The sequence below is a fragment of the Ornithorhynchus anatinus genome, chromosome 14 (assembly GCF_004115215.2).
Source record: "Ornithorhynchus anatinus isolate Pmale09 chromosome 14, mOrnAna1.pri.v4, whole genome shotgun sequence".
NCBI lineage: Eukaryota > Metazoa > Chordata > Mammalia > Monotremata > Ornithorhynchidae > Ornithorhynchus > Ornithorhynchus anatinus.
The window spans coordinates 27091304-27106205 of NC_041741.1; the positions used below are offsets into that span (position 1 = coordinate 27091304).

Sequence of the window (14902 nt, forward strand, 5' to 3'; positions counted from 1 at the left end):
TACTCTTATGTTTTCTCAAATGCTCAGTATAGCGCTTAGCAAATGATAAGACCTTAATAAGTGTTAATGATTCATATCAATCTATGACAGTGAGTGGTACAGAGTGGGTGACACGTTCCCTATCCGCAAGGAGCCTATTATCAGAGAAAAGCTTACATTCTATGGATTCATAGGAAGCTTATTTTTGATTGAACCACTATGCGAGATAAGGAGTTTTACTTTCAGAGGGAAAGAATTAAAAGCGAATCAGTATAACTAAGAGTACCTAATTTAAAAATAAAATGGGAAAAAAACAATTAAAGGAGAATGACGAATTAGCAAAGATAATTTGCCAAGATACTTTACTCTGGCCACCTCTGCCTCTATGGAGAAGCAGCATGGCTCAGTGGAAAGAGCACGGACTTGGGAGTCAGAGGTCATGGATTCTAATCCCGGCTCTGCCACTTGTCAGTTGTGTGACCTTGGGCAAGCCACCTAACTTCTCTGTGCCTTAGTGATCTCATCTGAAATTGTGAGCCTCACGTGGGATAAGCTAGGTATCGTGTATCTATACCAGCACTTAGACAACCTGGTTACCTTGCATCTAACCCCAGTGCTTAGAACAGTTCTGGGCACATAGCGCTTAAAAAAAAATCATCATTATTATACTTAAAAATCACCAATTAATTACCAATTAACTTTATTTTTGTTTTCTCTGTATACTATTAATATAACTTCTCCAGGGAGCTTTCCCTGACAAAGCTCTCATTCTCCCCACCTTATTTTCTCCCTCTACTCCCTCATATTTGCACTAAGTCCTACCCCCAAAGTACTCATCCCACCCCCATCCCACAGCACTTATATGTTCTGGGTTGCTTCCCTTAGCCAGAACTAAATGAATTAATCATTTTAAAGTCCGTCATCCCCTCTAGATTGTAAGTTCCTTGAGGTTAAAGATCGACCCGTTGCACTGTACTCTCCCAAGAGCTTAGTACAGTGCTCTGCACACAGTAAGGACTCAATAAAAGCCATTGATGATGATCATGTTTACCAATCATTCAATGGTACTTATTTAGCACTTGCTATGTGCAGTGCACTAAACTAAGCACTTGGGAGAGTATAATGCAACAGAAGTAGCAGATACATTCCCTGCCCATAACGAGCTTACTGTCTAGAGTGGGATACAGGCATTAATATGAGTAAATAATTTATAATTTATAATTTAAAGATATATAAGTGCTCAAGGGTTGGGGTGAATATCAAATGTCCCAGAGTGAAGGATCCCATTGCATAAATGACACACAAGGGAGAGCGAGCTGGGGAAAAGGGGGCTTAATCAGGGAAGCCCTCATAGAAAAGATGTGATGTTAATAATGATTTGAAGATGGAGAGAGTGCTGGTGTGGTGCATATGGAAAGGGCGGGGGTTCCAGGCTGGGAAAGGTGTCAGAGGTGAGATAGATGAGATTGGGGCAGAGTGAGTAAATTGACACGAGAGGAGAAGAGTGTGCCGGCTGGCCTGTAGAAGATTAGTGAGGGGAGGTAGGAGGGGGCAAGCTAATGGAGAATTTTAAAGCTGATGGTGTGCAGGTGGATAGGTAGAGTGAAGTATGGATTGGAGCGGGGAGAGACAGGAGATTGGGAGATCAGAGAGGATTAATCAAGGTGGAATACGATAACTGCTTGGGTTAACATGATAGTAGATTGGATGGAGAGAAAAAGGCTGGTTTGGCAGGTGTATTGTACTCTCCCAAGCACTTAGTGCAAGTACTCTGTTCAAAATGCTCAAGAAATATCATTGATTGTCTCCAAAATGGTGGAACTCTTTCATTTTTAACAATAAGGAAAATTTTCAGGAATGGAATTTTAATTGCATCATTTCACAATTAACTAATTTCATACCAAACTGCCTTCCTAAAAACATATCATTATTAAGAAGACATGAACTTGCCAAAATACCTTATCATGTAAAGATTCTTCCAGATTTTTTCTGAAGTTTTCAGATTCTTGAATTAAAACATTCTAGGGCAAAAACAGAAATAAGACACATGAACTCAACTGAAAAAGAATATTACGCTTCTAAGCTAATTACATACATTTCTTAATTTTGAAAATTCATTTTTGCATTTGAAGAACTGTACAGCTGAAAAGCTGTTTTAACTATCTCTAAAATATTGAATTTGTTTTACAAAATAAAAATAATTTCTATCCAGGATAAAAAATTCCTACACCAACTCAACAGGTATACTGAACTTTTTCTATCTACTTTTCATTTCTCTGAAGTCTTTTGGTAGACAAGGATTTCAGGAGAATCCCTGCTAAAATGTATTAGGAATCATCCAGGTTTAATTTCTGCAACTGAGAGGCTGCCCTTCAAATTCAAGGATGTCACTGGTTTTGAGCAGGGAATGTGTCTGTTATTGTTGTATTGTACTCTCATTCATTCATTCATTTCTATTTATTGAACGCTTACTGTGTTCAGACCACTGTACTAAGCGCTTGGAAAGTACAATTTGGCAACAGATAGAGACAATCCCTGCCCAACAACAGGCTCACAGTCTAGAAGGGGGAGACAGACAACAAAACAAAACAAGTAGACAGGCATCAATAGCATACAGGCATCGACAGCATACAGGTATCAATAGCATACTAGCATAATAGCATCAAAAGCATCTCCCAAATGCTTAGTACAGTGCTCTGCACATAGTAAGGACTCAATAAATATGATTGAATGCATCAATCAATCAGTGAGTAGCTAAATGAGCAATATGTGACTATCGTGCCCTAGTGGAATGGGAGCAGGGCTTCCATCAGCGAAAATATCTGTTTACTTTTCTATTGTACTCTCCCAAGGACACAGTACAGTGCTTTGCACACAGTAAGTTCTCAATAAATACTATTTAAATGAATGAGTTAGGGGACCTGAGTTCCAATCCCTGTGACCTTGGGCAAGTAACAACTTCTCTGTGCCTCCATTTTGTCATCTGTAAAATGGGGATAAAATAATAATACCTCTTATTCTACTCCTTTAGAACCCATGAACTCCATGTGGGACATGGATGTGTCTGACTTGATTATCTTGTAGCTACCACACCACTTAGTACAGATAAATAATACATAATAGGTAGTACATAATATATATTAGGGTTTAACAAAAACTATTATTATTATCATTATTATTAGAGAAGCAGCATGGCTTGAGAGTCAGAGGATGTGGGTTCTAATCCAGGCTCTACCATTTGTTTGCTGTGTGACCTAGGGCAAGCCACTTAAATTCTCTGTGCCTCAGTTACCTCATCTTTAAAATGGGGATTAAGACTTTAAATCTCAAGTGGGACAACCTGATCACCTTGTAACTACCCTAGCATTTAGAACAGTGCTTGGCATATTAGTGCTTAAAAAATACCATAATTACTATTATTATCATCATTACCATTAACCCCTTTCACTCTATGCACTTGCAATGTCTGTCACTGGTTACCGGAAGACCTTGGAACTACTGACTGGTATTACTTCCTTCCTGAAGTCTTGGCTTCACTGTATTGTATTCACATGCCCTATATCTCTTTGTTTAAAATCTCTCTATGCAATCCTGGTTTGACTCTGCCTTTCCAGATGGGCAGCTCACCACAGGTGTGATGTGGCAAGTGGAACTGTGACCTGGTGTTCACACGGGGGCCCTCGGGAAAAATATGGCAATAAACATAAAAGGAAGCTGTGGTTCCTTAGCAGGACAACGGTAACAGCCATGTAAACTATTTACATTTCATTGAGCTAAAAGTGTCCTCGACCTTATGTCTCAAAAAATGATTGAAGGAGGAAAGATAAAGTTATATCCTGTGCATAAGGATCCCAGGAATGAAGATTACACAATCCCCCTTAATATGCTTTGTACCTGTGGGTCGTGAGCAGAGGTTTCTACTCCTTCCTTTAAATGAAATGATAATAATAATTATGATAATAAACATCATAATGGTATTATTAAACAATGGGATAGGTACAAGATAGGTCAGACACAGTGCCGGAACTACATGGAGTTATAGTTTAAGTGGGAGGGAGAACAGGTATTTAAAATTCCCATTTTACAAATGAGGAAACAGCCACCCAAGGATGGTAAGTGATCTGGCAAAAGTCAGACAACAGTAGAGTGAGAGAGACTGAATTAGGACTCAGGTTTTCCCGGCACCGTGGCTCTTTCCATTACTTCTGCTTCTGAATTAATTGAAACCTCCTTAACAGTGACATATTTCCCATGTTCTTTGAGTCCTTTTTTATGGTACTTGTTAAACACTTACTACATGCCAGGCTCTATGCTAAGAGAAATGAAGTGACTTGCACAAGGTCACACGGCAGACAAGTGGCAAAGCCGGGATTAGAACGCAGGTCCTTCTGATTCCCAGGCCCGTGCTCTATCCACTAGGCCATGTTGCTTCTCATGATAGTCCTTGTGATTGGAGAATGGCATGGTGCAGCTCTCGTCCAAGAATTGCAAATAATTCAATGAAATAATGAGTAAAATTACAATTTGCAGACTGCAAAGAGACTGTCCTGAGTCATATACATTTGGAAGACTAGCCAGTATCACTTGACATCTGCACCACTGGTCTGTAAGGAAGCAAACTGAGATCAACTGGTCAGGCAGAACACCTTATGGGTGTATTCCATATACAGCACTAGGAAGAAAACCAGTGGGTGGTTTGTTTGTTTTTTTATCATTTATTGCATTTCTTAAGCACTTGTGAAATGTCAAGCAATGTATTAAGCGCTGGGGTAGATAAAAGATAATCAGGTTGGCACAGTACCTGTCCCATGTAGGACTCACAGTCCTAATTCCCATTTTACAGATGAGGTAACTGAGGCACAGATAAATTAAATGACTTCTCCAATGTCTCACAGAAGCAAATCTGGGATTAGAACCTAGGTGACTCTTACTCGAGACCTATGTTCTATACACTAGACTACACTGCTTCTTTTGAGAGCAGAATGATCAGTCAGTAGAGAGCTATTTGGTTTACGAAGCAAGTCCCCCATGCAAATTGTTTGCTTTCATCTTGTGCTTTACTGAATGCTGGGTATATAATATTTTCAGGGGACGAAAACACAACTGGTGCCAAACAGGAATATGTGCATGTCTGCTCTGAGCAGACAATAATACTCTTCTTCTGATGTAGAATATTCAATCCTTTATGCAATTTTCTACTTGCAGGGCAGAAAATCTATAGGCAGGCCCTATAAATCCTGGCACTTATAAGCAATGTTATTCAAAATTCAGTTCACTGTGGCAACGAATATGTCGAGTGACAGCATTATATCGTATCCTTCCAAGTGCTCAGTACAGTGCTCTGCACACATTGAGTGCTCAATAAATATCACTGATTGATTGATTGACATCAGATATTTCACAAAAGTAGGTGGACCAGGCCTAAGGATTATATCATCTGAAAAGGATTTCCATGAACACAGAAGTGGACGTCACTTTGACCCCTCTGATTATTCCATTACCTTCTCCTCTAGAGCTGCCATCCTTTCTTTTAAGTGCAGCTGCAGACGTTCATTGGATTCTGTCAGAAGTCTGTCCACAGTATCGGATAACCTTTTGTTGTGTTCTTCATTCATTTTCTCTCTCTGTCTAGCCTTATGTCCAAGAAGAGGAAACATGAAAGGAAACAACGAAACGTGATCATTTCCAGTATAAAAAAAGATAGGTGTATGCCCTACTAATAAGTGAAGATAGTAATATGTTTAACAAAAAAACATACATGGAGTCCTTAACAAGTACCCTTGCCTTGCTCTAATTAAATGCAGGGAGACTGTAAGCTCATTAAGGGAACAGGTCTGCTAATTCTGTTATATAGTACTCACCCCAGTGCTTAGAACAGTGCTCTGCATGTAGTAAGTGCTCAATCCCACTGATTGATCAGTATAGGCATTATTTATCATTTTTTCCTTACAGATCACCATTTACTCCATCTTCTAAGCTCTACTAAATTCACGTCTCCTGAAGAAAGCCTTCCCTGACCTACCTCTCACCTGCCTCCATTCCGCCTCTCCTATCCATTTGCATCCAGAAGCAGCGTGGCTCAGTGGAAAGAGCCCGGGCTTCGGAGTCAGAGGTCATGGGTTCGACTCCCGGCTCTGCCGCTTGTCAGCTGTGTGACCGTGGGCAAGTCACTTAACTTCTCTGGGCCTGTTACCTCATCTGTAAAATGGGGATTAACTGTGAGCCTCACGTGGGACAACCTGATTACCCTGTATCTACCCCAGCGCTTAGAACAGTGCTCTGTACATAGTAAGCGCTTAACAAATACCAACATTATTATTATTATCCATACCCTCTAAGAACTCTGCTACTCACCCCGCCACCACAGCATTTCTGTACATGTCTTTATACTCTGATGCTTTTTCCCCTACCTGTCATTTTTTTTAATGTCTGTCTGTCCCACTAGATTGTAATCTCCTTGAGGGCAGGGATCTGGCATACCTTCTCAATTACAATGGTGTCTGTTACGCGCTATGTGTCAAGCGCTGTTCTAAGTACTGGGGTGGATACAAGGAAATCAGGTTGGACACAATTCCTGTCCCACATGGAGCTCACAGTCTTAATCTCCATTTTATAGATGAGGGAACTGAGGCAGAGAGAAGTTAGGTGGTTTGCCCAAGGTCACACAGTAGACAAGTGGCAGCACCGGAATTAGAACCCAGATCCTTCAAACTCCCAGACCCATATTCTGTCTACTAGTCCATGCTGCTCTCCTAAGGTTCTCAGAACAGTAAGTACTTAAAAAATGCAAATGATTAATCAATTGAAAAATCACAGATTGCTAATATGTCAATAGCTTCAACTAAGCATTAGCAAAGGTCAAAGTGGGTGGGCATATTAATACGTATACGGTCCTCCTTCCTACATTTGCTCCCCCCCCAACCCCCACACACACACACACACACACACCTTGCCCCCACCCCCCGGTCTGTTCTTCAGAATCAAAAATGATTCTACTGGTTGGGAGTTGGATATATATGACTGAAAGTGTAAACTAGTGGATAGAGTACAGGCCTGGGAGTCAGAAGGACCTGGGTTCTAATCCCGGCTCTGCCACTTGTCTGCTGTGTGTCCTTGGGCAAGTCACTTTCCTTCTCTGTGCCTCAATTACCTCATCTGTAAAATGAGAACTAAGAGTGCGAGCCCCATGTGGGACAGGGACTGTGTCCAACCCAAATTGCTTGTATCCACCCCAGTGCTTAATGCAGTGCCTGGCACATAGTAAGGTTTAACAAATACCAAAATTATTATTACTATTATTAATAATAACTGTGTATTATGGACTGTATAGCGAAGCCATGGCTGTCTGTTGAGGCACATACTCTCTGAAGTTCTTGGTTCTTCTCTTCAAGCTGACCTTCCAAGTGTCTCATGCGTTCTTCAATATTTCCATGCCTTTCTTCAGCCTATAAGAAAAATGGAAGAACTGGTCTGAAATGCAAGAGGATGCCACCTTTTTCCTCGAAGGAAATCGTAAAGAAAACATAAAGCAAGCTACTACTAACTGCAAACTTAGTTTTTAAAAAATAAACTTTATTTAAACAGGCAGCTGGACAGCATCGCTTGAAATGTGTCAGCTACGGAGGCCTGTTGCATTCAAGCATCAGCAAAACATTGTAGTCATTTATGAGCAATGAAATCAGCCAAATGTAACATGCAGACTGTGCATGGCTTGAACACAAACCTGCCATTGTAAAATTTTAAAGCTCCTGAAGCACTGAACTGCACAATGGTTGATTATCAATAAAAAAGTAAAATAATTCTTATAAATGAAAAGAAAAAAAATCAAATGGATTCTATTTAGCGATAGAAAGTAAAGTCCAGTAGGACTACCTTCCTACGTATGGAGATCAATTCTTGTAGTTTAGCTTCCATAACATATTGATAATCATCGGATGAGGTAGAAGAGGTTGGATCAGACTAACAAGTCAAGGAAAAGGAGAGGGACAAAATTGAAAAATCAGAACTAAAGACACTGACACTGAACAGAACACAGCACAGAATGCTTAAAAGAAAAGTGTGACTGTAAATTCAATACTTCAATCGACAGAATTTTATGTGGAGAGAACTACACTGATATCTGGTGAACATGATGCAGTTGATGTATATAAATGAAAAATGATGTTATGATAAAGAAGCTAATAATCTAGGTACAGAAGTTAAAAGTTAGTGATGACTGGCTGATGAGAGACTACTATAGAATGGATTAAAGCAACTTTGGCTAACAGAGTCAGATGTAATATTTGGAATTAAGGGAAACCAAACATCAGACTATGTCTCTGAGAGGCCAATGTTGGAAGATTTTTTTTTTTGGTGGGGGAAGGGGATTTTCTATCATTATGTAGAAATGAAAATGGCCTTCCTTCTACTGAGTAGGAATATTTTGATGTATTTATAATATTCTGATCAAATGAATTTGTTCTTTAGAAAAAACTGCAAAAAGAGTGATATTCATTTTTACAAACAATGGAAGAAACTATACGGTAGGATTTATAAGTGCAATTTTTAGAGATGAATAGAACTGTCATTCCTCATTAAGAAAACACAGAACTATTGTGAATATACTAAATAAATTTTGATAACCATCCCAGAGTTCATCAATCTATTTTCTACTATCTGAAAATAAACTGTTTTGTCTTAGAAGCTTGCTTATGACATTTCACTACTTTCTGAGTCTACAAGCTGAGTTTTATACTGAATGTGCTGCTATTGATAGATACAGAAAATCCTTAAGAAAACAGATCATATAGAGTGCCTGAATGCCAAGCCTTTTGGACAGTGAAATCACCTTTGAGTTGACTGACCGGTTACGGACACAAAATGTTCAACACATAAGATACTGCTAAATTATTCTGTCATGAACAAATTACATATTATAAGGTTATAATTAAATATACTTTTAAACATTAATACCGGCAAAATGAAAGTGTTTAGCACCATTATATCAGGATCAAAGTGACAAACATTAAAAGATAATCGACATATTATAACAGCAATTCCCATTAAATTATTCTATTCCAGAGAACATGACAGCATAGGCCCATGAAGTACCTGAAATTTCAATAGTATCAATCACACTGCATATGAACAAATTTATAAACAAATTTCACCCACAAGCCTCAATAGATTCTCTAAGTTAAACATTTCCAATTTCACGTTAGTAAAATAAGTGTGAAAGCAACCATTTCCCAAGTTGTTTATTTAGAATGTGTGTTATCAACATTGTACTGATACAGCTTCGATTACCATGTTTTTAAAAATGCAGGAAAAAAGTAAATCAGAGTAAAATGAAACAATCTTGAAGGAATCATTTGATTGCCTTCACTAATATGGTTTTAAGAACATGTCTTCAAGATTAAATATATAACTCAATCACAAGGTCTAGTATTTAACCAAAAACAAAAAAAACCCCAATATTTGCAAAACTGCATCCTCTGCCTGCACCTCGCTGTTTTCTCGTCACAAAATTTAGTTGCTTCTTTTAGGTTACACATCCAAAATCATTCTCCAGGACTCGCTACAAAATAGCAAAAACAAAGAGATATACACATGTACCTCCTGAAATAATTTCATGGGCCCTTCCTTACTTTGACTCACAGCTGACAACATGAACTGATCACACTTCTATAACTGCTGCACTATTATCCTATTACACTTTTTCAAATCCAGAAACATGCACTATTCTGAGAGCAGACATAAATCAAACAATCACATTTATGGAGCGCTTAATGCGTGCAGAGGATTGTACTAAGCACTTGGGAGAGTACAATGTAACAGAATTGGTAGATACTTTCCCACAAGGAGGTTGTAGACCAGAGGATAAATCCTGTTCTTGCCAAGTGGATTTTGCAGTCTAATTACAAAACCAATCACATTATGAATCAAGGGTAGGGAAGATGAATTCAGAAAGAATGACAGATTAGTATTTAGCATTAACCAAAACCAGGTGCCTTTGGGGAGTCCAAAGGGGATAGAGGAGCGTTTCCCTGATAAAAGTTGAATTCTAAAGTGAAACTGTGGGAGTGGCTTAGAAGGGAAGAGGAAGTGGGAAATGCATGGTAAAAGAGAAAAAGAGCCTTCTGATTGAAATGTTTGAGACGAATGAGAGCAAACAGTAGAAAAAGGAAAGATCAGTGAAGAAATGTAGGCTGAGGTGACTGCCAGACTGATTCATCAAGCCAAAATGTGAAGGCATTAGGCAAGTTGTGGAACAGCTGGACAAAGTGGGCAATATTCCTGCGATGGAGAACAAGGATTATTATGTCATCTAGAGTGGTCTTCTGTGGGAAGAATATAGGACTGGGAGGGAGGAGACCTGGATTTTAATCTTAGCTCCACCACTTTCCTGCTACGTGACCTTGGGCCAATCACTTTACATCCTTGTGCCTCAGCTTCCACACCTGTAAAATGGGATCATAATACCTGTTCCTCCTCCTTCCTAAATTGTGAACCAGAGGTAGGGCTGAGACCATACCTGGTCTGATTATCTTGCATCTACCCCTTAACAGAGTGTTTGGCATAACATGAGCCCTTTTATGATTATCATTATTATGATTGTTTTGAGTGACTAGATAATAGAAGTACTATATGGTCAAAAATGACAAAGGATAAGAATATGAAATGATGGACAGATATTCCAAATAAAAACTTTCCACAAGGATGTGTGAGTTTGCAACAAACTAGAAGTACCTCAAAATTTCTATTTCTGAAGGAACAGGAAAACGGTAATATTTTCAGTTCCAGAAAATAAGAAAGAAGAAAGAAGTTGGCCCAAAATGCCAGGAGCTAGGTAGGTTTACACTCTGCTGGTTTGATCACAGCCTATTCAGAGAGAGTCCAAAATCAGTTAGAAATACAAGCCTAGACATAAGTAGAGAATTGAGGATGGGGGGTGATTATAATCCATTTCACGGAAACAGTAGTTAGAGCTCCTAGTAGGAAGTGAATAAAAAGAGAAGTAACAAGACAGGACACCCAAAGAAAGGGATTCAGAAGGTAAAGCTGAATAAAAAAAGCAATAAATCAGGAGTAGACAAGATAGGAAGAAACAACAGGGGAACAGAATATCTATTGGCACAGATCTGTAGGAGAAGGTAAATTATCATACTTAGAGTGAAGAAGAAAGCAAGGATGTGGATGAAGAAGCAGACAAGAAACCTGCTTAGAGCAATCCTATACAAATCTATTCTCTGTGCATGTCGAATTTACATGTAGTTGCAGGTAGAAAGACCTTAATCATCGATCCATAGTTTGACCCACCGTACTAGAAGTGGTCAAAATTTTGATGAACTTTAAACTCAGTAGCTTCTTGATGCCTCCGCTAAGATTAGGTTGGTAAGTTTTTTCATTCCTTTGAAATTCCACATAAGCAAGTTTCCTTTTATAAATCACCTACCTCCTCCTAGGAAAGTTGGGAGGATCAAAGAGATAGTGAGTGTGAAAGTTCTTTGCTCTCCTTAGATGAAAGGCATAAGTACAAGTATTACAATTGCAATTAGTAATGTATTGTCAAACATGTTAGCAAAGAATGAAAATATTATGGGTACCATAGCATTCTTTTATTATGATGGAGCCAGGCTTCCTTACACTTTCCTCCTAAACTGTCATCTGTTTGGCTATATGAAACCTATAGGATGGATCACTGGTGTATTGTTATAGTCTCAGGTTCATGTATTTTATTTAAAACATAATATGCTGTCATTAAATCTCTCCTTTATAAGCTTTTCAATCTACTCCTCAGATTTCAACTGTAAATGTTTGCCCAATAAACTTCAGGTTTGAATAAGTTCTCATCACTGTTTTTTTTTCCATTGGGGAACAAAACCACAACAATAACAAAAAAAAAAAAACACAACAAAACCTGCTTTGTCACTTTCTACTGTATTGGAACTGCTTACAAGTTCAATTTACCAGCAGTGAAAAACCATAAATCACTAGTCAATAAGCAAAGCTACCTGATTTCATGATACAAATTACAAATGCTCCTTTCTAAATTGGTGATTGTTTCCACTATTTATGTCTACTTATTTACAAACTTCATTCCATTTCAGTTATCACAAAAGTCTTATTGATGAATTAGATAGAATTGGTAGTTTTAACCCAAAACTTTACATCCATTCTTAGAAGTAAGTGAATAAACGGATTCATTTTCATTTGGCTGTAAAATATAAAGAATAATTACACTCTAATAATATAGTTGTTTTTAATGGTCAATTGTTCAAAATCTGACAAAGGCTTTAAAAATCTGCTAGAAACTGTTGCATAAGAAATTGCCAGAACAGAAATCCCGCTTTGACTCCTCAATACCTTTATACCGTTTCCCTATACTTCAATTTTTTTTCAGATTATCTGCAATTTTTTTTTTCACTTTCTTGATTCCATTGTAAATTAGGTTAGTTTTTCCATGTCCTATGCACAGGTTAAAAAGATCATTTCAACCTCCTATTTTCCAGAATTATTTGATGGAGAAACTAATGCACAGAAAAAACTGACACATGATTCTCGAATTAATTGTTTTTGAGGGTATGCTTATCTATCCTAAATTTTATATTCTATCTAGTGGTAATAAAGTGTTAATTTATATAAATATAGCTCTAACTAGAGAATGGTGCCAAGTACATAAAAATGCCAATAACTCATTTTTGGACCCTTTAGACTGGGATTTTATTATTTGTGCATAAATCATATTTCCACACCAAAAGAAGTTGAAACTAGCATTCTGTTTTTGTTCAGGAGTGAGGAAATGAGTAAGGAAATAGCACTCAATTGGTGCAAGTTTCTGAAATGGCCCTATTACCTTAGTAAGTGCTGCGATTCTCTGAGCCAATTCAGCCTCTACTTCTGGTAATGTCTCAGCTTTTCGCATTGTCTGCTGCAGCTTTTGTTCAGCCAGTTCTAGGCGTTCCTGCAGCTGCCGGTTCTTTTCTTCCATCTGAAATCAGAAAGCAAAAGTCTGAGGTCAACAGGTAGAATGCTAATATTAATGCAGCTTCATATGTCCCAGTCACCACAATCATTGGTGAACTAGCAAACGACAGACCTAAAATTTGTGGGGTAATTCGTTTCGGCTTTGGTTCTTTTTTTTGGTATGCATGTCACTCTTAACAGAATCCTGTAGTTTAAGATCTTCTTCACAGAGTAGCACTACACCATATTCCAGTGGGTTCAATGGAAAACTTTTTATTTGCTGGTGATGGTACAGTGGATAGAGCATGAGCCTGGGAGTCGGAATAATAATAATAATGTTGGTATTTGTTAAACGCTTACTATGTGCAGAGCACTGTTCTAAGCGCTGGGGGAGATACAGGGTCATCAGGTTGTCCCACGTGAGGCTCACAGTTAATCCCCATTTTACAGATGAGGTAACTGAGGCCCAGAGAAGTTAAGTGACTTGCCCACAGTCACACAGCTGACAAGTGGCGGAGTCGGGATTTGAACTCATGACCTCTGACTCCCAAGCCCGTGCTCTTTCCACTGAGCCACGAAGCGTTCTAATCCCGACTCCACCACTTGTCTGTTGTGTGACCCTGCGCAAGTCACTTCACTTCTCTGTGCCTCAGTTACCTCCTCTGTAAAATGGGGATCGAGACTGTTAGCCCCATGTGGGGCAGGGACTGTGTCCATCCCAATTTACTTGTATCCACCCCAATGCTTAGTACAGTGCATGGCACTTGGTAAACACTTAAAAAATACCACAATTATTACTATTATTACTATTAATGGACACTGCTACAGCACATCAAGGAGAAACATAATTCAGTAAGTTATTTTGGAGAACCAGGTGGTCCCAAAGGCACTCTCTGAAAAAGGTGAGGTATCACACACAATCAGAATGGAGTCATGACAGATCTCAAGCACTTAGCACAGTGCTTTGCACACAGTAAGCGCTCAACAAATACAATTGAATAAATGAGTACTCAACCTGACGAAGAATCGCCTCCTTATTTGCCAGTTCATTTTCGAGTTTATCATTCATATCATGTATGGAGGTGGATTCCCTCTGGGCACTGAGGTAGCGCTTTTCAAGGGTAGTGATTCTTTCTTCCATATCTTCTTTCTGTGCCATAGCCTAAAACATAAGCATATTTTAAATTTCTGCAGTATTCCCATCCCTCCCCATTTCCCCTTGGAAGACAAAAAATGTTCGGGTTGCTCACGGATGGAGATTAATAAAAAGGACTTGCAGAATGATTTTAGCATTTTCTTGAACTTACTCCTTAAAAGTCACATATTTAACTTGAGTATTTATACAAGATCTACAAGGGCATCTATAAAAATGAATTCTTCTTTCTAGTCAATTGAAATATTTCTCTTAACTACTCCTCTGGAGTAAAAAGGGATTGTAACTCAGTTTAGCTCAGTAATGTTCCAAGAAATTAATAGGCCACCTGTATGTTCTCTTTATGCCTAGTGAAGGTATTGATACTATAATAAACTGCGTTCCCTGTGGAGAAAGTTTAATTTTAGAATGACTTTGAAGAAGAGGAGGGACATGTTTGAAAACTGACGGATCCTCTTCAGCTCATTAAAAGGAATGGGTTAGACATCAAAAGATATCATGTATAACCTGCTCATTGCCTTTCAGATTGAGGGATTTCTATGGAAATCCTGCATTATGCGTTTATAATAAAGACACGGGACAATATCTATCTCATATATCACATTATAACCAATTCAAAGCTGTGTTATGATCATTTCAATTTTTGGATGTGTGTGTATATATGAATGCATAAAGAAAGGAAGAATCAGGGAACATTATTTCCATCATGACCGTGTAAAGTGGTTATAACAACATGAAGCTCTATCAGGAATGGGTGTAAATCCATTTATTCATCCTCCTTTATTTACAATTCGTTGTTTACTATGGCTAAACTATTTAGATTGG

General features: G+C 38.5%; 1 protein-coding gene across 5 annotated transcripts in view; it reads right to left on the reverse strand.

Moving 5' to 3' along the window:
* The window catches only part of PPFIA2 (PTPRF interacting protein alpha 2), a 422696-nt gene that overhangs the window by 96158 nt on the left and 311636 nt on the right, over window positions 1-14902 (reverse strand). For 3 of the 5 annotated variants that reach the window (XM_007666225.3, XM_029079005.2, XM_029079004.2), the window contains 5 exons: window positions 13940-14086; window positions 12815-12949; window positions 7341-7424; window positions 5481-5612; window positions 1938-2000 (listed from right to left, as the gene is read on the reverse strand). In XM_007666225.3, the coding sequence (XP_007664415.2) occupies window positions 1938-2000; window positions 5481-5612; window positions 7341-7424; window positions 12815-12949; window positions 13940-14086 (561 nt within the window). Of the gene's footprint in view, window positions 1-1937; window positions 2001-5480; window positions 5613-7340; window positions 7425-7851; window positions 7939-12814; window positions 12950-13939; window positions 14087-14902 lie in introns of all 5 variants that reach the window. The other 2 variants (XM_029079000.2, XM_029079003.2) reach the window with 1 other exon arrangement.